The following is a 26,115-nucleotide window of genomic DNA, read 5'->3' on the forward strand; positions in this document are numbered from 1 at the left end:
TCCATAGCTGCTGAAAAAGCATTCAACAAGATTCAACATCCATTTATGATAAAAACTCTCAACAAAATGGGTATAGAGGGCAGGTACCTCAACATAATAAAGGCCATATATGATAAACCCACAGCCAACATCATGCTAAACAGTGAAAAACTGAAAGCTTTTTCTTTGAGATTGGGAACAAGACAGGGATGCCCACTCTCCCCACTGTTATTTAACATGGTACTGGAGGTCCTAGCCTCGGCAATTAGACAAAACAAAGAAATACAAGGAATCCAAACTGGTAAAGAAGAAGTCAAACTGTCACTATTTACAGATGACATGATATTGTACATAAAAAACCCGAAAGACTCCACTCCAAAACTACTAGAACTAATATTGGAATACAGCAAAGTTGCAGGATACAAAATTAACACACAGAAATATGTGGCTTTCCTATACACTAACAATGAGCTAATAGAGAAATCAGGAAAATAATTCCATTCACAATTGCATCAAAAAGAATAAAATACTTAGGAATAAACTTTACCAAGGAAGTGAAAGACCTATACGCTGAAAACTATAAGACACTCTTAAGAGAAATTAAAGAAGACAATAACAAATGGAAACTCATCCCATGCTCTTGGCTAGGAAGAATTAATATCATCAAAATGGCCATCCTGCCCAAGGCAATATACAGATTTGATGCAATCCCTATCAAATTACCAACAACATTCTTCAACAAACTAGAACAAATAGTTCAAAAATTCATATGGAAACACCAAAGACCCCAAATAGCCAAAGCTATCCTGAGAAGGAAGAATAAAATTGGGGGGATCTTGCTCCTCAACTTCAAGCTCTACTACAAAGCCACAGTAATCTAGACAGTTTGGTACTGGCACAAGAACAGAGCCACAGACCAGTGGAACAGAATAGAGATCCCAGATATTAACCCAAACATTTATGGTCAATTAATTAATATATGATAAAGGAGCCATGGACATCCAATGGGGAAATGGCAGTCTCTTCAATAGATGGTGCTGGCAAAACTGGACAGCTACATGTAAGAGAATGAAACTGGATCACTGTGTAACCCCATACACAAAAGTAAATTCAAAATGGATCAAAGACCTGAATGTAAGTCATGAAACCATAAAACTCTTAGAAAAAAAATCAGCAAAAATCTGCTGGTGGAAATGCAAATTAGTTCAACCATTGTGGAAATCAGTATGGAGGTTCCTCAAAATGCTCAAAATGAAATACCATTTGACCCAAGAATTCCACTTCTAGTAATTTACCCTAAGAATGCAGTACTCCAGTTTGAAAAAGACAGGTGCACCCCTATGTTTATTGCAGCACTATTTATAATAGCCAAGAAATGGAAGCAACCTATATGTCCATCAGTAGATGAATGGATAAAGAAGATGTGGTACATATACACAATGGAATATTACTCAGCCATAAGAAAAAAACAGATCCTACCATTTACAACAACACGGATGGAGCTAGAGGGTATTATGCTCAGTGAAATAAGCCAGGTGGAGAAAGACAAGTACCATATGATTTTACTCATCTGTGGAGTATAAGAACAAAGAAAAACTGAAGGAACAAAACAGCAGCAGAATCACAGAACCCAAGAAAGGACTAACAGTTACCAAAGGGAAAGGGACTGGGCAGGAGGGGTGGGAAGGGAGGGATAATGGCAGGGAAAAAGAAAGGGGGCATTACGATTAGCATGTATAGTGTGAGGGGGGGCACGGGGAGGGCTGTGCAACACAGAGAAGACAAGTCGTGATTCTACAGCATCTTACTAAGCTGATGGACAGTAATGGGGTTTGTGGGGGGGACTTGGTGAAGGAGGGAGTCTAGTAACTATAATGTTCTTCATGTAATTGTAGATTAATGATAATAAAATAAATTTTAAAAAAAGAAAAAATAGATCATATAGGAAAAACAAAAATACTTTACCCTTTCTTTTCATGATCAGTTTTCAAAATTAATTGGTTCCTTACATTTTCCAAAGATGACCAGTGAAATTTATTCCACTTTGCTTTTTAACTCATTTATTTAAACATATTTGATGTCTTTCAATCCATTCACTTTTATCCTAATCGATGTTAAAATTGGCCCATCCTTGGGCAGTGGAGATTATTTCAATTGGCTCCTTGGTCTCTGCTTCCTTCCTTGCCTTCTCGCTTCTTTACATTTTCAAGCTATATTGGACCTTTCTTAGCCCACACCAAGAATCTGCTGCTTCTTTAAAAAAACGCTAATTAATTTCCTGAGAAGTAGTTTTGGGCACTGCAATCTGTATGTTGGGGATGTCATTATTTCTAGGCCTTTACAGTGAAATGAGTTAGGACTTATAGGGTACCTTTTAGTTCTATTGATGGTATCCTTTGCTGTACAGAAGCTTTTTAGCTTGATATAGTCCCATTTGTTCATTTTTGCTTTTGTTTCCCTTACCCAGGGAGATATGTTCATGAAGCAGTTGCTCGTGTTTATGTCCAAGAGATTTTTGCCTATATTTTTTTCTAAGAGTTTTATGGTTTCATGACTTACATTCAGTTCTAGTTTCAGTTTTAGTTCAGTTCATTGTTTTAATTCTACAAATAAATGTATATGTAATGAGCCCCGTCAGATCTGAAGTTAATACTTCTCTGTTCTTTTTGTTTGAAGTTTATTCTGTACTTGATTCCTCAAGTAAGGACTGATGGGAACAATATACCCTGAATTCCTGCATATTATTAAAAGTTTGTCCATGGCCTGTACATTTAAAGATCGATTTGGCCAGATACACAATCTGTTTTCTTTCCTGAACTGTCTTAACTATGTTACTCTATTGTCAATGTAATAATCACTTTCAATGTCTGATATGGCCTGATTTTCTTTTATGTATAAGTGACTTGCTTTTGCTTAGATCCTTGTATATTATAAAAGACTTTTGGTCAAAGATCTTGATGGCAAAACTGATCCTGAATAAAAGCTGATGCACTCCAACTTTGCAAGTATTTCAACTGAATTGAGTTAGGAGAATCCTAAAGTATTCTGCCTCCTCATTATTGAACATTAGTGTTCATGTTGTCATCACAAGCCTCCTGATACCTTCCCTAGTAACTAAGCAACTAGTAAACTTTTTTACAAACTTGCTAACAAGTCTGTAAATTTATGTACATAATGTTCATTCATCTGCAAAAACTATCATAGGAAAGGAGGAACTGAGAGCTTTCTTTTCATAATAGTGAAATGCAAAATTATGTAGAAAGGAAAACATTTTGGTATCAGATTCCTACATATACTTAAAGGATGTCTTATGTGTAGAAGCTTGATTTTGCAGATATTTATATCCAAAAGCCCAAGATATGGACCAGTTGAGTCTTGTGGTTTTCTGTTTCCATGAGTAAGCATTTATTCATTATTGAAATTGGACCTCAAAAATAAATTACTATAAGAACTCTGGCATGCCTTATTAAATTTTATTCAATAACTATTTAATAAGTACCTGATATTGGCAAGGATTATAAGTGCTAAGGGGAATTTACTTAAAAAAAATATATTTCATGTGGGCTCCATGGCATTCAAGGAATATTCAGTCTAGCTGCAGTATTGTGTTATATACACACAGATGTATTTTAAGGTAGAAAACATTGTTTTCTCCAACAAGTAAAAGATTATTCTGGCAATGGCAATCAGAAAATGTTGCTAAAGGAGGTGGCATTTCAACTGGGTCATATATTCCCAAATGAATTCTACCAATAAACAATAATGTAAGCTAAATTTAAGTAAGTTTGTATTAAATATTAACATTGTCTGACATATTCCAGGTAGAAATAATTTCTTACATCTTTCAGAAATTTGAGATATTTAGCCTGGTATTAAAATCTCCAGGCTTTATTACCTCCTCAATATGGAGATAAAAGTGGCAGCCCCATTTCCCTTTTCTCTTTAGTAGTCAAACCTAACAAATGTACATTACAACATGTAGAACTATGACATTACCATTAAGTCCCCTCTCAACATGTAGTCATGGGACACATTGCAGAAAATGAAAGCTGAGCTCAGTCTTAAGCCTGCAGATTGCAAGTAAATTGTAGACTCTAGTGAATGAGCAAAACCTCTCAACGTCAAGAGCTACCTTGGAGATGGATCTCCATTTGATCCTGTCTCTTCATTAGAGCAGTAGCTTTCTGGCTACAGCTACGGTAAAATCCAAAACTGTGTACAAAGAACAGTGGACAGGCTTCTTTCCACTGAATTTAACTATCAGTTTCCACTGAATTACTAACATGATTAATTCAGCCAAACAAACATCTTCATTGTATTTTTTTCTGGAGAACTTAAAATGATTGTGAATGGAGACGTTCATTGAATTTATTAAAACACTGTGTGTGCAATATCTGTCATTTCCTCCCATTCCCCCATATACTGCAGCTCCTGTCATAATGAATTGTTTACAGAGCCCCAAACATGCATATCATGTGCACTTCAGATCATTTGTGCCTCATCAGATGTGTTCTCTCACTTAGGGGCCTAGAATGCCTTACATTCTGGTTTAGAATTCTCTCTGAATATTGAGTTGAAATCATTTTCCCACATGATCAGTAGACTTTAACCCCTAGAAAATGAAAGCCGTATCTTTTTTATTTCTCAATCCTGTTTTATGGCATAGGGCATGGCATGCATTACATTTTCAGTAGTTGTTTATTAAATGGAGTATAATAAACTAAGTTGAATGAAGTAGTAGGGTTTGGGGAAAATTGATTCTTTTGATGCAAGCATTCCTTGGTTCAAATAAGTTCATTTTCTGTTCGTGTGATCTTTGACAAGTAACAGTGTCTCTGGACCTCAGGATCCTCAGACCTATGATGGGTTTTCTGAGGATTAAACAAGATAAAATATGTGGAAACATTCAGTGTAGTGCCCCACATATAGTGTCACTCACTAAGTTTGGATGTTCCTGGTAATTCAGTCATAAATTCTAAGACTCAAGAAACCAAAATGTATTCAAACTAATAAGAATATACAAAATATATTCTCTACCATGCCCTTTTAACTCCATCATTCCCTAAAGCTGGTGAAAGAAAGAAACTCGGCACATCTCTTCCAAAAGGCTGCCTCAGAACTCCAACTTAAAGATTGGTTCAGATTTGAAAATACCATATAGGAGAATATAGTGAAAAGTCAGTTCAACAAACATACTCAAATATTATATACTGAACTAGATATGAAAATGAGTAATGCATGGACTTCACTCAATAAAGTTAATATTAGGAATACCCCATAATTTTATTAGTAGATATAAGTGACAACTGTACCAACCTAGCAAACATCTCATAATATCTTTATCAGAGAGAATGTGGGATTATATCTGAATATATAGTCTGATTTGACAGTTCTTTATTATGTAAGATGCAAGATGTTACAGGATCAGCATTCCTATTATTTAAGTATAGATACATACCTGCTTGCATTTAATGAGGATATCCAAAAGAATCACATTTACTTGGAGTAACTTTTAATCTCTCCTGGGCATTATCTTTCTTTAAAAGGAAATTAGAATAAACTTATTATTGAAACTTTATACTAAATATCAATGATAAACAGAGTCCAGAAGTGTATACAGCTAGGAATCAAGTAAATTAATTCAATATTGTTGGCAACTAAAGTGCCTACTATTTCCCAGGTACTGTGGTGTGAAGAATAAAAGAATACTCCAAGATGCCTCTAAGCATATTAATAATCTAATATTTTAGATTCTGCTGGGAGAGATAATACCCAAATCTGAAACCAGGGAAAATGAATTTTCTTCAATTCCCCAAAGAGATGCTCTACTATTATAGCCCTGTGGATTTATTACACTGTATAGTAATTTCTTGCTCATGTTCCCTGCATTAGGCTATGAGCCCCTTGATGATAGGAGCTGTCTTACTCTAACCTTGTATTTTGTCTAGTTATCTAGTAGAACAACTGACTCAAAGTCAAGTTTGGTTAATTGTTAAATGATGTTTTTGAATGAACGTAAGTAACAGTTCAAGAAAGAGAAGTATTATCATAAAAAAATGCATGATTGACAAATGAAATGTTGAGACAACAGCTGTTACATAGTTTGATTTACTTTGGCTTAGTAAACATTTATTGTGCTTCTTATATATGACAGAAACAAAGCTGGGTTCTGAGAATTAGACATGGTTCTTGGCCTCAAATTGCTCCCAATACAGATTTCACTGATAGTCCTCTAATCTGAAAGCAACTTGAGGCCATACTACATGATAAGTGTAAGGACAGAGATAAGCACAGGTTGATATGAAATATAGAGAAAAAGCACTTGGGAGAATAGTATGGTTTGGAAAGTTTAAAGGAGAGAAAAGTTCAATTGAATGTGCTGGGAGAACTTTGAAAAGAGACAGAGCAGGCATTTGAAGATAGGCAAAATTAGGAAACATGGAAAGGAAGTTCTTTCAGGTGAGTAGAATACATCACTCTAGTGTTAGCACATATACGTGGTTGGCGGCTAGCAGTTTCTTAAAATATTGTGAAGGAATTGGACAAATATGGGCAGCATGGTGTCAGCACCATGGAAGCTAAGATGTAACAGCTGTTCTCCCAAATACAATTTAGAAACCTTACTGAATAATTTGCTCTATGAAAGTTAATACTTCTCTCCAAATGTAAGACTGTCCTCTTCACATGCGCAGAATGTTCTGAGATCTACCTGAATTGCATAAAACAATCACCGCCACCTTTCAGATCCCATTTGTTTAGAATAATGAAAAGGTACAAAAAGAAACATTTAGATAAGCTGTTTATGGACATAGAAGTTGTGTTTTATTAACATGCACAAGGAATGATATCATTAGAATAGCAGACCCTCGGGGCTTTAGGTAAAGCATGGACACACCACATAGACATCTTTAAACTAGGAAGTACCCAGTGGTGGCAAAGAGAAAATTTGTGGCAGTGGCATGACATGAGAAAGTTAGTAGGTTTAAGACTTGGAAGATTCTCATGGGTTTTCATGGAACTTGTCAGATGAGTATGAGTGCTTTATTCTTACATGGCTATGCCACATTTAGAACAAGCAGAATCAAACACTAAAGAAAAGTTGAACTTTCTATTAACTATCAAAAAATATTTACTTGTTATTTAGAAATGACCCTAATTATATATATTTTTTATTTTGTATTAAGGTATGATTGATATACACTCTAATGAAGGTTTCACATGAAAAAACAATGTGGTTACTACATTTACCCACATTATCAAGTCCCCACTCACACCCCAATGCAGTCACTGTCCATCAGTGCAGCAAGATGCCACAGATCCACTATGTCCCTTCTTTGTGATACACTGTTCTCCCCGTGATCCCCCACACCATGTGTACTAAACATAATACCCCTCAAACCTTCTACCTCCCTCCCCACCTGCCCCCCCCACACACCTCTCCCCTTTGGTAACCACTAGTTCCTTCTTGGAGTCTCTGAGTCTGCTGCCATTTTGTTCCTTCAGTTTTGCCTCGCTGTTATACTCCACAAATGAGGGAAATCATTTGGCACTTGTCTTTCTCCGCCTGGCTTATTTTACTGAGCGTAATGTCCTCCAGCTCCATCCATGTTGTGGCAAATGGTAGGATTTGTTTCTTTCTTAAGGCTGAATAGTATTCCATTGTATATATGTACCACATCCTCTTTATCCATTCATTTACTAATGGACACTTAAGTTGCTTCCATGTCTTGGCTACTGTAAAAAGTGCTGCAATGAACATAGGGGTGCATATGTCTTTTTGAATCCGAGAAGTTGTATCCTTTGGGTATAAGGAGTGGGATTCCAGGGTCAAATGGTATTTCTATTTTTAGTTTTTTGAGGAACCTCCGTATTGCTTTCCACAATGGTTGAACTAGCTTACATTCCCACCAGCAGTGTAGGAGGGTTCCCCTTTCTCCGCATCCTCGCCAACATTTGTTGTTCTTAGTCTTTTCAATGTTGGCCATCCTTACTGGTGCGAGGTGATATCTCATTGTGGTTTTAATTTGCATTTCCCTGATGATTAACGATGTGGAGCATCTTTTCATGTGTCTGTTGACCATCTGAATTTCTTCTTTGGAGAACTGTCTCTTCATATCCTCTGCCCATTTGTTAATTGCGTTATTTGCCTTTTGGGTGTTGAGCCATGTCAGTTCTTTATATATTTTGAATGTTAACCCCTTGTTGGGTATGTCATTTACAAATATATTCTCCCATACTGTAGGATGCCTTTTTGTTTTGTTGATGATGTCCTTTGCCATACAAAAACTTTTTCGTTTGATATAGTCCCATGAGTTCATTTTTGCTTTTGTTTCCCTTTCCCAAGGAGATGGGTTCAGGAAGAAGTTGCTCATGTTTATATTTAAGAGGTGTTTGCCTATGTTGTCTTCTAAGAGTTTTATGGTTTCATGACTTACATTCAAGTCTTTAATCCATTTCGAGTTTACTTTTGTGTATCGGGTTAAACAATAATCCAGTTTCATTCTCTTGCATGTAGCTGTCCAACCCTAATTATATCTTAACAGTAGCATATTTATAGTGTTCAGATGTAACGAGTATATAGGGCATGTATTTATCTGGTATTAGTTTAGTGACCCTCTACAGGAGGCATTCTTCTAACTGGATTTCACAAAATGCATACCATCAGTTCCCCTTACCTTTGTGATCCTGGGTAAATTATTTAACATCTCTGTGCCCTGGACTTCTCATCCATAAAGTGGAGATGATATTAACAGTCAATTTAATAGCTACCAGTTACCATTGTTTATGGCATGCAGGCACTGTGCCAGATGTATACACAAATTATTTCTAAATAAAATCTTCAAAACACCGTTGAGTTAAGTACTAGTCTAATCACAGCTCTTGAAGGGAAAGCAATTGAGGCAAATGGAGTTTAAGTAACATACCAAAGATGGGCAGAAATCCTTCCGCACATTGACCGATACAGTGACAAGTAGGCTTTTTCAGAGAATTAGTTGGGAAAACAGAAAGCAGGGCATCAGAGGGAACAGGTTCTGACCCCCAGACTCACCCTCCATGCAGATTGGGCCACCAGAATCTATAGCTTGAACCACCACCACCACAGTGTGAAAAGTTTGACTACATGTTTGACAAAGAAATTCCCTAAAAGCCACTTACATTTATTAATTCCATCATTTGCTGTTTTCCATCTAGTTATAATTTGTATCTTTTTTTATTGCCTGCTCATAAAGATAAATCCAGTAATCATGAGAGGCATAAAGAAGAAAATCCCCACAAAATGCCATCACAGAGATAACCATCCTCATTATTTTGTTGCACAGCTTTCCATACCTTTCCGCAAACACCTGTGCATGTTCATTGCTTGAAAATATTAGAGTACCATTAAGAAAAATAAAGCAGGATAAGGAGACGGAGAATGAATGGGGTTGCTTCTTTTACGTAGAGCATATGACCATGTAGATATTTCAAAGAGACTGTTTTTAGTTTATATTATTAAATGCTATTGTTTGTGGTATAATTAGAAAAGGTGGCTTATGTGTATGGAATATTTTAAATAAAAAATTTAAGCAAGGTATTTTCTGATTTAGATGATGAATAGCTGGTATAAAGGTACTTTGTCTAGTGTTAAAGGCTCTTAATGATCCAGAATCAGATAAGAACTACAGACCCTCTTGCTAAAAAAGTATGCATGCACACAATTTTGCACATGATTTCATGAGGCTCCTGGACCTCCTGTAGGCTCCCGCCACCTTCTCATCTCTCCCTCTTGCTCACTACAGTTCAGCCATGCTGGCACTGCCCTGAGAAGCCAGGATGGTCCTTGATCAGCAGGACAGTGCGCCTGGTCCCTGAGCCCCCTCCAGAAGCCTCCTGACACGGCTGTCCCTGCCTCACGCAGTGAGCACCGGGCACTACAGGAGGGGCATGCTGATTAGCACACAGCCTGTCATGTAAGAAACAGAGTGAACATTAGCTCCAGCAGCAGCCGCCTGTTTCATCCACAGAATAAAGCAAATTGGGAAGTAGGAACTCTCTGATGGGGTGAAAGAGGCACTGACTGGACAGGTCCCCTGGTAGCCGTGGAGGACTGCACACCAGCAGGCAGATCGCTGTGTCCGGTGGTAGGGCCTCAGACAACAGGCAATCGAGATTAATGGACCCAGAAGGAAGAACGGTCCCGGCAGGTAGGCGGGGCACAGAGATGGGGACCAGGAGCCGCCGATGTTTGGACACGGTCGGCCAGCAGCGTTACAGCCTCCGTCACCAGCTTGCACTTCAAGGACAGATTTTAGCATTTGGGGAGGGCCGAGCAATGGCCTAAATCTAAAAAACTAAGCTACCAGGTTTATGGTAAGATAGGGTAAGTCCAGCATAAAGCCAGGGCCAGTTAACGGGACACACATACTGAGTTCAGTGAGCTGACTTAAAACTCAAACTCTTGTGGGTTGTGTTTGTTCTCCTTGGTCCTTGTCTCCACTGTAACAAAAAACTGAAAGGCAGAGACACAATAGCAAAACAGGACAAAAGTTTTATTTGAATACACTCCAAGGGAGGAGCAGGCCAGACTCAAGGTACACAAAGGCCCCTATCCATTAGGCAGGAGGCCTTTATATTACATTCTAGGGAGGAGGGTCTTTGATTGACAAAGTGGGGTCATCTGATGGACGGGCCCACCTGCATAGCCTCCCTCTCAGTGCGCATGCCCTGTCCCATGAGGAGGCGTGGTCTGGGCGGTTCTTAGCTTTGCTTGAGCCCATGCGGGATCTTGTTGGGACCACTGGCCTGATCTCCTTAGGCAAGAAATTTCTCTCCCTGCAAAGCCTTTGTTTTCTTCACATGGGACCCCCTACCTGGGCAGAGTTGGGGCAGTATTTCCCATGAACCTTATCTTCCCCATCCCCGAATGCTCATGTCTATCTTTCTACCTAACAAAACTGTCCTGTGCGGAAGTCAGGGTTGTTCCAAAAGAGGGGTGATGGGTTTAAGAATGTGAAGTCAAATGACTCAAACCCTAAAGAAGGTGCCAGAACCAAGAACTGGTCAGCGTGTGATCGACAATACCAAACGCAAGGGGTTCTTCACGCACAAGAAGAGCCTGTGAAAGAAAACACCATTAAAAGCACGGATTTAGTGCAATCCTGGTAGTTAAGAAAGATACATGGTTGATGGTACTTGATACTTGATGTGCATTTTGATACAAAAGGGAAAGAGCTAAATACTGATGTCTACTTGTTCAGTTTAATATGTTGAGACATATTGACACCCGAATAAAGGGAAGGGGAGGGTAATTTGGATCTAGAGAAGGAAATCCGCACAGGGCTGAATTTCACAGCCCCGTTGCTGTCCCTGCCACTGGATTGCTCCTCTAGTAACACCACAGACCTGCTTCATCTCTGTGCAGCTGATGCCCTGTCCAGGCTCATATTTTTCTATCTGACAGTGAGTGTTCTTGCCAAATGCCAGGGTCCATAGTCACATCTGTTTGTCTCTCCTCTGCAGCTTGTCGAGGCTACTTGGGAACACATTTTATCCAGGGGGAAGCTTTAACTAGGCCTAATGCTCTGAAAAAGCTCTGTTTGTAAACGCATACAATGAAGAGACAAGTTCCTGTTGTCTTCTCTTTCATGTGATTGTGTTTGACACTTGCCTGCCTCAGTCCTTGTCAGCTCATGTCAAAAGCCAAGGTTTTAAGCAAGGTGGTTCTCACCAGGATTTTTTTATGTTGTTTTTGTTTTCTTCTTGAGGATTTTTATTTTTACTTTCTGTTTTTAACTTTTTTCCCTCCAGATAAAATGCCCAGCTTCCTACAGTCACACCATTTAAAAGGATAATGAAATAAACCAAATGAAGTATGTTTCAAAATCAAAATAAAATGAAGACTTCTGCTTTTCCAATATTTAACAGGAAAATATTCAGAGTTAGTTCATGGGAAATATTTCAAATCATAACTAACTGACAATGCTTACTAATCCATAACAAAACAACATTTTTTTAATCTTTTCCACTTAAATATATATTATTGTTTACCCCTAATACTAAAAGTGGTTTCAGTAGTTATAAAGTTATCAGGATTAGATTTGTCTCTCCTTTTCTCCCCTGTAGGCAACTATTCTAACAGAAGCAAATAGACTGATGTAGTTGACTGGTAATTTCCTTACAGTGCTTTAAATAACTCTGGTTCCATTCATAGGACAATGTATTTCATTCTTCAAAATACCACTGCTAAATAAACAAAAAAAATGCCAACTATCACCTTGAATCCAAGTGTTCTGCTTTGCAGAGACAAATGATTCATTTAGACCTAAACATCAAGGCTGCCTTTGAGACACTCATTGATTTTAAATTAAAAAATAACTACTATGTTTTACATTAAGAGCAACAACTAAATAACAGAGTAGATGTTACTTAGTGTTATTTGTACCGATTCCACTGCACCTGTCTGAAGGAAAAGGGGGGAGGACCAGCTTAAATGGGATCATTTTACTGATCAATAATCCAGATCTCTCAATGTGCTCTAGCAGATAGTCAATTCTTGATAGAATTACTGAAATACAGCTAGCTGTTTTTCTTACAGCTCAGGCCTTCGGGTTCAATGTACTGACTTTATTAACTTTAACTTTATTCTCCTTGAATGTGTGTCTCTTTTCCTTTGTGCAGCTATGTTGGATGTGGGGGAAGGGAGTTGAATGAAAATGTTACAATACGTTTGTTCTGTAAAGATATCCAAAAGGGATTTTTTGGTCTAGCAGATGAGAAAAAGATTTAGAGAAGAGAGTTTGTTCTGGGGTTCATTTTTCACCATCTTGGTAAACAGGCCTTCCTGATAAATTTTGTTAGTGTAAAAAATAATAACAGTTTTAAAGACTGTATGGGAGAATGATTTTCAAACAGTCAGAATATTCCAATTACATATACCTAATGCAAGAGGATTAAGCAAAAACCAGCAATATTAATAGTCACAATGAGCAAATACTATGTCTCATACCCTCATGTATTTTCGTATTCATTTCAAAAAAGTGTGTTTCTTAACAAGGACGCTTCTGAATAGGTTGTTGTTTGTTTGTTTGTTTGTTTAGCTTAATTGGAGCTTTAAATGTGTCTGAAAGTAATAAAACCATGTTTAGTTTTCTAAATAATCTAGAAATAGGGCTTTGCATTGACTTCCTCCCTGCCCCTCCCCACCTCCTCCCTCAGATATGGGAGCACAAAGAAGTTTGGTTGTGCAGCAATTTTGTATTCTTCTTAATTATAACAGGGATGAATAACCTGGATGGAAATGTCTAGACTATGGCAACCTAGTTACTTTCCCTCTCCCCAGCCTCAACCCTGCCCAACCCCAGCTCGCTATCAGCATCCCATGAACTGGGCAACGTTCTCCTCCACTAAGTCACTTTTAGAGTATAAAAGTCATATCATATCATGTACTCACATTAGCAATAAATCCCAAATGCCTTCACGAGGCACATATGGCATATATGGTCTATGATCCAGCCCTAGCGTTCTTCTTCCGCCATATTCTATAGTCCCTTCCCTAAATACTGCCCTCCAGACATCCTGAACAAATCATAATTCTTCGAACAGAACAAACTCTTTATCATTTAGAAATTCTATCAGCAGCAGGTATAGAAAATGATCGGCAGTGGCTTAAACTAAGAGTATTTATTATGTTTGAACATGAGGATCAGAAGTGGATAGTCCACGGGTTGGTGTTCACAGCCATCTAACAGAAGGGCCAACCTCCAGAATTCAGATTCCTGCTTTATTCGCCTTTCAGAACGTTGTTGCCTTCCCTTCCCCCTCAGCTATTCCTGATCCTTCATCCTGTCTGGTATATGCTCTGCAGAAAAGAAACATCACTCCAGTCTTTTGCTAAGGGGACTTTTGAGAGAGATCAGAGATGTTAAATGATAATTCTGTACAAAAGGTAAAATCATGACTTTTTTACAGATATAAAATGAGTATGTATATGAGACTTTATTTGATTCATTTATTAATGAGGGAACCAGGCAGATGTTATAGGGGTTCAAAAGAGAAGTCAAAGAAGCACCAATTTATATGGAGTAAGGAACGTTGAAACGAATGTGCAAGTGAGTGCAAACTTGGTTTTTCCACAGGAGGGAGGCCTTCCTCCCTCGGGACAGAATTAATTTGCATTTCTATAGACAAGAATTATTTCCCACTGCTTTCAGTTGTCTATAATTTAAAAGTTATAAAATAGTTCATGTGGACTCAGAATCAGATTATTGAAGGGTCTGCTATGAAAGCATAGTTTTGCATTGAAGCACAAATTTTTCCTACAAAGGAAAAGAGGTATATTCAATACACATGTTTAGAATTGTTATAAAGCCTAAATAATACAATCCCTAGAAATAATTGATAAAGTTGGGTGTGCCTGCCACTACCACCCTTGTCCCCAATTATTTCATATACTTATGACTTAATCTCCTCACTTGGACTGTAAACTCCGCCAATAATAGGGACTGAACGGTTTATTCACTTTGCGTTATCCATCTCCTCTGCCTACTCCTGTTTCAACCCCGTGGGATCTTATGCAGCAGATAATAAATGCTTGCTGAATAAGTGAATTGATTAAATTTGTATAAAAAGAGGGTGTCTCTTCGGCTACTTTAATTTTTTTAAGTTTCTATATAGCTCCATAAGGTAGATATGATCAATTATGCATGTTAATAAACATTCTGTCATGTGTGTGTGCTGTGGGAAGACTCACCCACAGGCCTTCAGGAGGGACTGGGGAAGATCATTTCCTACTTCAACAGGGCCCTCGAGCCACCCTCTCTTCCCCCTCCCCCACTGGTACTTGCAGCTGTGCAGCACACACGCACCCCTGTGCATGTGCACACACACACACACACACACACACAGAGCTATTTCTGCATAATTTTTAAAAATTATTTTATTATAAATGTTTATAATAGAGAAACAGTGTGCACTCAACACAAAGGCAAGAGAAAACTAGACAAATATCTATTTTCTATTACCTATATTGATAGATGGTATATTTGTGCATACCCCTGGCATCAGCCAGATCATTAATTATACTTTGCTTTGCGCCCTACAGATAGACCCCGCATTTAAGGTAATTTGACTCCCAGTTCCAATTTTTCATTAGATTTAAATACATGAGTATATGTCTGTTTAAATCTAATAAGTATATGTCATGGTTTTTACCTGAATTAACTTTTTTCTTTTAAATATTGCCCTAATAATCCGTTTTAAGTTATTAGGGTCCTGTTAAACTTGGGGATAATACCAGTATCTCTCTGAGTTACTGAAGAACATGTGGTATAATAAACACCCTTCATTTACTTCTGCTTCATGATCCCCAGACACAACTCCTAAAATGCACATCAAAGAATATGATCCAGGAAATGAACAGAGTCCTTCAATAACTGGAAAAATTTGAATTTCTCAGTCCTTTCCATCTTTGTATTCATTTTTCTTAACTTCCAGTCACATCATTTGTACTTCCTTCAAAACTAATTTAGGAGTCCATGATTAGGCAAAATAATCTAAGTAGTTCTGAGTAGCTGAACTTCTCTGTTCTTTTACATCATGTCTTTACAAATAAGATCCAGTGTCTTGTTAACCTGTTTAATAGTAGACCAGCCTTACCACATTCAAACTGTTTCCTCACCTAACTAATCAACAATTAGCTAAAGAATTATAAGCGTGTGAGTTATAAGGGGAAACATAACTATTTCCTCCTATTTAAAATGTTTTAAAAGAATTCACTGCTGCATATATCCTAAAATAAATTAATCATACTTTTCCTGTAATAAATGTTGTTCTGACAGTAAAGCATTAGTAACCAATTGATAACCTAGCAACAATATTGTGATCTGTTTAGATAATTAATCTTAGCTATTTTCCTGTCAGAAGCAACAGTGCTTGATTTTACGCTGAGCCAGAAAGATTGCCAGTTTTGAAAATTAAAAAGCATTCCTTTTATATTATTCATTCCAGTAACAATTTATGATGGCGCATTTAGCTGCTGAATGCTTGTCAACAAATGTAATTATGTTTCGATATAAACAAGATTGGTGGTTTTACTATGCTGCTCCATCTTTGTTGAGAATGTTTTGATTTAGGTTCAGATTATACAAGCTGTGTATTTATGTGTCATTTTTTTCTTCCTTTGTTAATAGTTTTTTCTGATAATTACTTGTAGGCAAACAAGCATGCATTTAGGATCCTTGTGCACAGGAGATATCAAGCGGAGAAGAAAAGCTGCCCCTTTGCCTGGACCTACTACAACAGGTAAAACAAGAAGGGGTTGGGGCAGATATAAAGTTCATAAATCATCAAGAATAAAAAAAACAGATACTTCTTAATCATTTGCCCTGAAGAAGAGACACAGTTATAAGAAACTGTTATAACAAATCTTTTGCATTTGGTGTGAGGATGTATTACATGTTCCTTGCATAGGTTTTTCAGGCAGGCAATCGATAAAATATTTGCTACACACCTGATCAAGTGCAAGACTTTGTGTGAGGTATTAAAGGATACTGAAACTTCAAAGGGTGTGTCTTTAGCCTCAAAAAATTTACAGACTTGTTGAGATAACAAGGCATAAATAGACGCAAAGGCAAATAACTCCAAAGAGATTAGCAGTAAGAAATTCAAAAGTTTAGAAGCTGCCTCAAAACACAAGGCCCCCCCATTATAGTAGATGGAAACCTAGCCAAGGATGTGGCATGGCAGTTGGGTTTTTAGTCCCACATCTGCAACAATGCTAGATTTGTCTTTCCTTTTAGACAAATGTTAGCATGCGAATAAAAACAATCTCATCATTTCCACCTCAAAAATTTTGTCATTCTAGTGAACGTGGCATAGGCATAGGGGAAACCACACATGTTGAGAAGTCACTAGACCAGAGGGAACAGGAAGCCTTCCTGGGAGAGCAGAAGCTCAGCTTGTGAGTGAAGGATATTAATAAGTTTAGTATGTTTTGCAAGAGCAGTGGGAACAGAGGCCGAGATAAAAACCACTGAGAGGAGGAAGCCAACTGGGCATTTAACCCACATAGGAATAAACAACGATAAACCACAATAGATTTGTGAGGTGTGGGTAAAATTGCAACTTTTCCAAAATCTCTCTCCTGGCGTTAGTGCATCTCCATATCAGTAGGTAATTAGAAGCGGGAGCGAGGGCATATCTGGACCAGAGAAGCTGGGTGGGGCCCCTTTTTCTGCAGCCAGGGTGTGAGACACACAGGCGAGCAGAAGTGGATGACTGCTTGTAGGCAATAAATGGGTTTCTCCCACTTTATTTCTCCCTTTGACTGATTTCGGTTTCAAAGGTATTTTGACCCATGATTTTCCCCCAGAGTTACATGAGGCATCAAACTAACTATGAGAAAATGTTTTCAGTGTAGATACTTGATCAGTTATAAAGAATAATAGTCTTAGACAATTGCCTGGGATCCTTAGACATGCTGATTTATAAACTTCCTCTTAACTTCATTTTGGGAAACCTTTTAAAGGGAAAGTTATTTTTTTTGTATGATTAGTTATAGTATATGAAGATAAGATTCATGTCAACAGTAGAATAAGCACTGAAAAGACAATAAACATATATATGTATATTACATATGTATATATCTTGACATGGTGATTGCAAAGGAAATAAAAGATGTGAAGCTTAAATTATTTAAGGGACCTATCCCATTGTCCAGCACTAAGAAACTGAAGAATGACTTACAACTGGAGTACTCATAACACAGGTGTTCCAGCCACATAAAGGGCTATATTATAAAATTATGCAGGTAGTTATAATACCTGATCTTCATCGTCTACTGTATTAAATTTTCAAAATTTGGAAGTAGGGAATGTTTATCTACAGAATGTGTTTGTATTTATGTAGAAAAATATTTACCACTTATTAGGTATCTGTTATGTATCACAGACTTTTATTCTTTCTTTCTGTCTTTGCAACAGCTTTATGAGTTAAGTGTTGTTATCATCACTTTAAGCATAAAATTAAAATTCAGAGAACGATCAGGGTCGATGAAGAAGACATAATTATTGACTGGCCGAGGAAAATGTCAAGCCTACATCTGCATGACTCCTAAATCCATGTTCTTTCCATGACAATATACTTAGGACTTTTTTATAAGAGTATGTAGATAAAGGCTGTCTCATTGCATATGTTTACTTGAGCCCCCTATTACACATCTTAAGTTTCATAGATTTATGTAGATATTGCTAGGTAGAAAAACAGAAGATTCATTAGACTACTTCTAAGATAATCTCTTTATGCAAAAGCACATAGCCACTTTTAGATCAAATGCATGTCCTAAACTCTTCAGTTCAAATCTTTCATAAAGCAGGAGTAGGATTCTTTAATATCCCCATTCCAGTTGAATGGGCCTCTGAATTCTCTTATCTTTCAGTGATTGAAACATTAGTGGCAAAAATAGTACAAGAGCAATCTCAGGACTGTGACTAAAGCACCTTGTGCCAGCAATAAGGAAGAGAGAGTATCAGGGTCAGATCCTAACACTTGGAACATATGTGAAGTGAGAAGGAAAATGCATAATGGTTGAGGAGAGGATAATATAATTATTTCTACAAGGTGATTTTGATGTTACAACTCAGTAGCATCAGAGAAAATCAGTTATACGGACTATAGGTATAAACATTAAACTTTAGCCTAAAACCTTCATAAGCTTATACCAGCATAATCCAGATGTCATATTTCAAAACTGTTGTGATTCTCTTAAGATCCAGGATCTTGATCATATCACTAGATTTTTCTACTTAATAAAACTCATAGAAACTTGACACATTTTTTTAAATTACTCAAGAAGTAGTGGAGTAGGAAAATTATGTTACTCATTTTCAATGAATTTTTAAAACCCTCTCAGAGAGGAAGAGAAAAGGTTATTTGAAAGTCCTCAGTTTTAAAAAGAATATCTTCTAATACTAAAGAGTCAACTCTAAGGTGAAGATTGCTATCCAAATTCAAGAAAGAAATGCTTTTGCATAAATATACTTGGATAATGAAGTTATGAGTCCTACATTATCTTGTCTCTAAAAATTATGACTTTCAAATTTTGAAATACAGTCACTCACACAGTAAAGAGCCAGTTGTATATGTAAGCTTCCAAAGTTGCATTAGCATGTAGAACTATTTCAAAGACTATATTCTTGCCATTTTATAGGCCCTTGCAGACCTCCCATTAAAAACACACTGAATTGAGATATATTTTCACAGCTCTTTCTGCCTTTAGTCAACATTCAGTCTAAGCTGGAGAAATGCAGGTGAAGATAACTCTCTCATGTGAAATAGCGGGAATGAGTTAAAAGGCTGATAGCTTGATTATTGTTTAATGATCCCCTCTGACTTACATGTGAAACATTGTGCTGTCAAATAGCAGGTTTAGAGAAAATTTACCAAAAAATTGTCAGAAAACTATAAGCAGGCACTTTATAATCCCAAACTGTGTTCATATCACAATTTAAGACTGTAAAAATAAACAGCTATATATTGCATACATAATAAATACCTTTTTAAAAGATTTAAAGTCACCTCTGAAATTAATAACCCCAAAATGGATCATCTTTACATGCTAGTGTACTGAGAATTTTACTCACCCAGCTTTAACAATAGCATTGAAGCATAATTTCAGTGGCTTTATAAGGCTATAGACTAGCCAGCAGCGTTACTGGTCAAACATTTATTAATTGTGACAGTAACACCAAATTTATTTCAGTGCTTTTGCTTATTTACTGCTCTTTCACCTTTCTATTTTGTATTGACAAAGCAAAATGAATATTGATAAGGTTAGGTATTGATTTTTAAATGTATGGCTTGTTCTCTGCCTCATTCAAAGTCACATACCCAAAGATAGTGGATGTCTCGGTAGCAAAGGATGTAGATTTACTATTATAAAATTGAGAACTGTTGAAGCAAAAAGGTTTGCCAGCAGAATGCATTTTATAGTTTGAAAAATGTCATCTGTAAAGGTGAAGAAAAGCTGTTAACAAAATAGGAGGAATATTATTAACACATTTTAAAAAGGCAGTCAGCAATGTTGGTTATGGTCTGTGTTTTTGGTGGAAGTCATAGCTTATTGAGGATTTGATAGTAAAATGAGATATTGTGACTACCACATTAAAAAAAATGCTTTGTCCACTAAATCATATTTATTTATAATTTATAATTTAGATTACTTAGATCATTATACAGAGTTAGTATTTGCTGTTGCTATTTTGCTTTCCATTGAAATAACATCATAGGGAAGCTATTTATCAGAAGTCAACCTCTTCTCTACACACTTTAAATTATACAAATAAATGCCTATTAATAGTTAGTATTTTGGTATAGATATTGCCCCAGGGTAACTGCTGCAAGTTCTTGGCGAGGTTGTGTTACAGATTCTCATACGACTTTACACCTTTTTCCTCTGTATCCTTTTGTTTTAGTAGAGGCTTAAACAGCTCTCCATTACAATTTGCAAGAAACCCTTAAGGAGAAGGTAAACACACATATTCTATAGAAAATAATTGCTGTTCCTGACAATATGAAAGACTAAGTAATGAAAAAATACTGCAACTAGAGAATACTTGCACAGCTGAACAAAATGTAAAGCCATCTTTTTAGATGCACAGCTGGGACTGCAGAAGAAATGCAAAATGTTCAAGACCAGAAATGGTCCTTAGCAGCCCGCATGCCCACACCCATTTTGCCATCCTCAGCAACCTTGAAGCACATTGGTCAATGCCCTCATAGGAAGGGGGCAATGTAGGGAGCTGGTGTGAGACTTCTTATTAGAGCAGAACCTCTGAAAAGCTCAATCATCAGGAAAGGGCAGACAGGAAAAAAAAAAACTCGCCTGCAAGCACAGGACAGAAAGGATCTTGTTTTCACCTAGGCTCCAGGTAGAGAATTCTCTGAAGAACTGTAACCAAGAGCATATCCTCACATGAGTTTCTCGTTTAAAATTACTTGAAGGCAAACTGGTCTTTGGAGCAAATGCAGAACCACTCTAGAGGTACATGCCTTCAACCACGAGCCTCAAGAATCCCCATGGATGAAAGACTACTGGAGATGATTTCATAAACCAAAACTACAAAAGTAGGGGAGGACATACAAACAGATTCAAAATGAAAGGGAATAACTGTGGAAAGAAATAGTACAGATGTGGTCAAGAACCAAGTAGAAGTTTGAGAATATTTTATTTTTTATTAAAAGATCTTGAAAACTATAAACTCACTGGATGGGTTCAACAGTGAATTAGATACAGCTGAAAAAGCAGCAAATTTTAAAACAGTTTGAAGAAGCTTCCTGAAAGAGCACAGAGGGATAAAAATATGGAAAATATAAAAGAATAGCTGGGGGGACAGAGAGAGAATGGAATTCAACACACATCTGATAGAATTTACAGAAGGTGTGGAGAGAGTAGGAAGGACCAATATTGCAAGAGAATATTGACAGAATTCAATGATAATGACATCATTTTTACAACCGAAAAAATGTGAATCTTTGTATTCAAAAAGTACAAGTCTTTATCAGGAAATAGTAAATATAAATAAAATCATATCTAGACACTGCTGAAAGGTGAAATTTATGTCAAAATGTTTTAAAATGGAGCCAGAAGCTATTATGTCCTAATGCATGTCCTCACCAGGGGGATCCATGAACTTTTTTTTTTTGAAATACTTTAATAATGTTAATATACCATATATACCATAGCATATTGATTTCAGGTATATAACAGTAATTTGACAATTATATATATGCTGAAATGCTTATCATAGTAAGTGTAGTTACTGCCATTATACAAAGTTGTCACAATGTTATTGACTATATTCCCTATGCTGTACTTTTCATCCCCAGGACCTATTTATTTTATAATTGTAAGTTTGTACCTCTTTATCCCCTTCACCTATTTTTAACAGAGCTAAATCACAAAATTTCTAAGGATCTGTAAGAACACCTGCCACATGTTATAATGATGGACTTTTTCTTAGTAATAGCAACAAATTATATGTTGCAGAGATTACCTTTCTGCTACCAACACCAATTAAAATTCTTCGTAAACAACCTATACAGGCATTCCCTTTTTTCTTTAGAATCCCTGACTTGTACTCTCCAATGGGACACTATTTGAATTGCTGCCTAAATCTGTGTACCCCAAATTGTAATTCTTTGATCCCAAATAAATGCTTTTGCTCCATTTTGCCTCCTGACAATTTTAGGTTGACAACAGCTAGTAAAACTTAGAAATGCCACAGCAAAGAAAAGAACTTAAAATAGCCAAGGAGAAAAGATATAAACTACAGAGGAATGAAATTATACTGGTAGCAAACTTAAAAATAGTATGGACCAGAGGATAAGACATAATATTTTCAGATTGTGGAGATAAAAATTTGAATTGACCTAGAGTTTTAGATCCAGTTAAACTATTTCCCAGAAATGAGGAATAAGGACATTATGAGGTAAAGACCAATTATTACAAAATTTAATAACCTCATGTTGAAAAACAAGTGGAATCCTTAAAAAAAGGTAGAAAATCAGGAAGGAATTGTGAGCAAATTGTTAAACATGTGCATAAAGCTTAACGAATGTTGAATGTATAAAAAAAAGAACAATGATAGTGACAGTGACCATGACAGTAATTAATTTGAATATTTAAAAATAATATGGAACTAAAATTTTGAATAAGAATATGTAAAATGTAAGGGAATAATAAGTAAGGTATGCATGTTGGCATGCAGTCACTAAAAGAACTGCAGTAAATGATTTTCAAGCTAGTATAAGAAAACAATAGATGCCAGAAAGGAGGAAACAAAAATGTAGAGAAGTCCACAAACATGTACAGAAATGCAAGGTAAATAACATTAAGTAATTTAGTAAAAATAAATCCAACATATGAGTAATCACAATAAATATAAATGGAGTAAATGCAACAGTTAAATTCAGGGATTATCATAATGGATAAAAGAATGAAGCCCAGCATATACTCTTTATAAAAAATACAACTAAAGCCTAAATTGTGATTTAAATACTATTCAGAAAAAGCTAACCTAGCTAGATTTATAACAAACAAAATGAATCTTTAAGTATTTCAGAGGAGTTGAAATATTCTATCAAATATACGTGCTATGCTAGCTTAAACAAGTAATTTTTCCAGGAGTTTGAAATTCATGAATAGAAATAAACCCCAGTCACTTGGGAAAATGTGGCAGAAGAAATTACATAGTAGAAAATATTGGTGTTATAATATTTTAAGTTCAATGTTAAGACAGCAAAAGCGTAGCATTTGAACTCAAATGACCTAAGTTCAAGTTCTAACGGAACACTTTCTAATTAGTTGACTTTGAGAAAGTGTGTTACCTCTTTGAACGTAAATTTCATCTGTAAAATGGAGTCAATACCTACCTTACAGATTAATAAGGAAGATCAAAAGAAATAATGGATATAGGCACATTTGTCATCTATAACCTGCTGATATCTTTATATATTGTTACCCAAGTATGTCAGTGTATGTTGCATATTGTCCGTATGTGAAATGAGAAAATATAATATTGCAATTTATCTATAACCCAATTATTTTTAATTGTTTGAAACATCCTCTCCACTAAAATTATTTTTTTGCCGTTAATTCTTTTAGGGAGGCAGTGTAGGTAATGGAAAGTATGTAGGCTTTTAGAGTAAGCTTAACCAAAGTTTGAATCTTAGCTTCTTCACTGTGTGGGACTGGTCACATTATTTCATTTGTCTGAGGCCCATTAAAATCCCCCCTTGTATAGTTATGATGAATTGGAGATAATGAATGTCGTATGTGTAACAACTAAACTGCATGCCTGGTACATAGAAGGCAGACCATAAATGGTCCTGATCATATTTTATCAAGTGAACATCCCTGTGTGCCTTCAGAACCAAAACAGTTTTAAGACTTTTTTCAGTTTTTTTGAAAACACTATTCTTTGATAAATTCTGTAAGAAATGTATTTCTATAACCAAAATATGTTAATAAAAACACTCCCTTCCCCAAACACATCAATACAAATTATATCTTTGATTCTGCACAAAGTCTTCATCACCTAAGATAAAAAAATATCTTACATTAAAATTTCATCATTTAAAAAGTAGGTGCTTTGTAATTTTAAGCAGTTAACTATTTGAACAGATTTTATTTAACAAAACTGACATGAAACGCATTTGCAGTATTACAGACAAAATATAAAATCGTCTGAACTATTCAAGCTTTTCCATATAAAGAAATGAAATTGTTTGAGCATTTGACAAAGAGTTAGTAATACCTACCACTTTCTCACATCTCAAACTGCTTTAAGGCCCTTTCTTAACAGTACTCAAAAACCCATGCCCCTTAATTAGCTACTGAGCACAGAGCACAGTATTATAACTTGTGATTTTAGTGATGATAATTATCATTGCTAATAATAATAATAATAAGAGCCTTGCCCCCTCAGCTGGCGAGTAAACTAATGGGGAAAAGAGATTGAGAAGAAAGAGGAAGGATGAACCACTGAATGCCTTCTGAACGCAGGGCCGGGCCTGGAGCGGAGGGCACTGCCTGCTATGTGGAAGCAGCATGTGCCGCCTCCCCTTCCATTGGCTGTTTATCCAACATCAATACAACACTTTAGGAGCCAAATTACTAAACAAGCTGCCAATTAGGCTCGCAGTCAGCTGGATAGATTAGCAGCTAAGAGAGGCCGATACAAGATTTTCATCTCTTGAGCCAATTACGCAAGTGAATTACCATCCACAATACTCCTTGGAAGATCTGAGGGGAAAGGACCTAGTCAGCTATAATAGATATGAGCGCTCCCACAGAAAGGGCGCTAGGTAAGGGAGCACACGGAAGGGTTGGCAGGCGATGTATTGCTTAAATTGCCCAAGCAGGAGGGGAGCCTTCGAGGAAAGGACTTAAAGGATTTATCTCTGCCAGGAGCAAAAGAAAAGGAAATTATGGTTGTAGGATACTGTGCTGAGACTGAGTTGTTCCGTTAGTCTTAATCTCATAAAAAAAGGATGAGAGACAAACAGTAGATCTCACTCTAGAATCATTTTCCATGGAAAATGAAGTATCTGTTATCTTTTTTTTTAAGGTCCTGTAGAAATCTTTTTTTTTTCTCCCCAGGAATTTGTGTTTCTATGGAAAGACATGTGAGAAATTAAATGATCCTCCTTTCTTTTTCTTCTTCAAAGTAAATATAATGCCTTCTTTTGTTTTCATTAAAAAGAGAAAGGAAACCACCATTTTCAAAAAAGAGAGAGAATGGATTCCTTTACATCTATATATAAAAACACAAGTAGGGCGTTAGTAGGGTGGTGTCTTGCCAATGGGTTTCAGCCCTGGTCAAGCTCACTATGGATTCAGTGTACCAAAGAAAGGACAGTAGAATGTTTCTGGGGTGAAGGGGTTATGCCCAACTGTATTCCCCCAGTAGCAGGTCAGTCACTAGAATCCCATCCATTCAGAGCAAGTCTGTAGGCAGCAAGCCAGTCTCTGCCTCTGGGCCTCTCTGCCCACCTAGCCATCCTCTGGCCATTTGTCCTTGGCACTGCCACCACCCCAGCCTCTGCTCTGCTCTCCTGCAGCCTTACAGCCATGCCACCACGTCGCCCAGAGCACTGGGCAGATGATTTATATAGAGTTAATAGCAACGTATTGCCCACACGTGTACAGTGAGCCAGCCAACCAGGGCCAGGTGAGAACCCTGACCACAGGAACTTTCATTTTATCCACTCTCCACCCCTCCAGGATTCTTTCGTCTCAATCTATGTGTCCTCAGTCCTCTGCAATGGTCCCTGCGTGAGAATGCTGGAGCATTGTAACCAAATTCCATAATAACAACAGAGGCTCCGACAATATACAAATAAATAACAAAAATTACAACAAATTATAATAACCCTCAAACCTGAGGAGATCCATTGCCACCAAGTGGTCATCCTGGCTGTATTCAAACCAGTTCTACTCAAGTGAGTTAACCAAAAGGACCACGGGCGGACCTTACAGTACCCACCTTCTCCAGCCTCCAGCAAGAAGTCGCGCAGACACACAGGCCGATCCTATTGCTCTATTTCTGCCTCTGCTTCATCCTCAGCAGCCGGAACCGCTGCTCCAGTCTCAGTTGCCAC

At 36.9% G+C, this 26,115-nt stretch overlaps 1 protein-coding gene across 2 annotated transcripts in view; it reads left to right on the top strand.

The window, feature by feature from the left end:
• GPATCH2 (G-patch domain containing 2) overlaps positions 1-26,115 on the top strand; it is a 178,324-nt gene that overhangs the window by 148,286 nt on the left and 3,923 nt on the right. For both annotated transcript variants that reach the window (XM_037014341.2, XM_037014342.2), the window contains one exon: positions 16,169-16,257. In XM_037014341.2, coding sequence (XP_036870236.2) covers positions 16,169-16,257 — 89 coding nt within the window. The remainder of the gene's footprint in view (positions 1-16,168; positions 16,258-26,115) is intronic.

This window comes from Manis javanica, chromosome 14 (assembly GCF_040802235.1).
Source record: "Manis javanica isolate MJ-LG chromosome 14, MJ_LKY, whole genome shotgun sequence".
NCBI classification, from domain to species: Eukaryota; Metazoa; Chordata; class Mammalia; order Pholidota; family Manidae; genus Manis; species Manis javanica.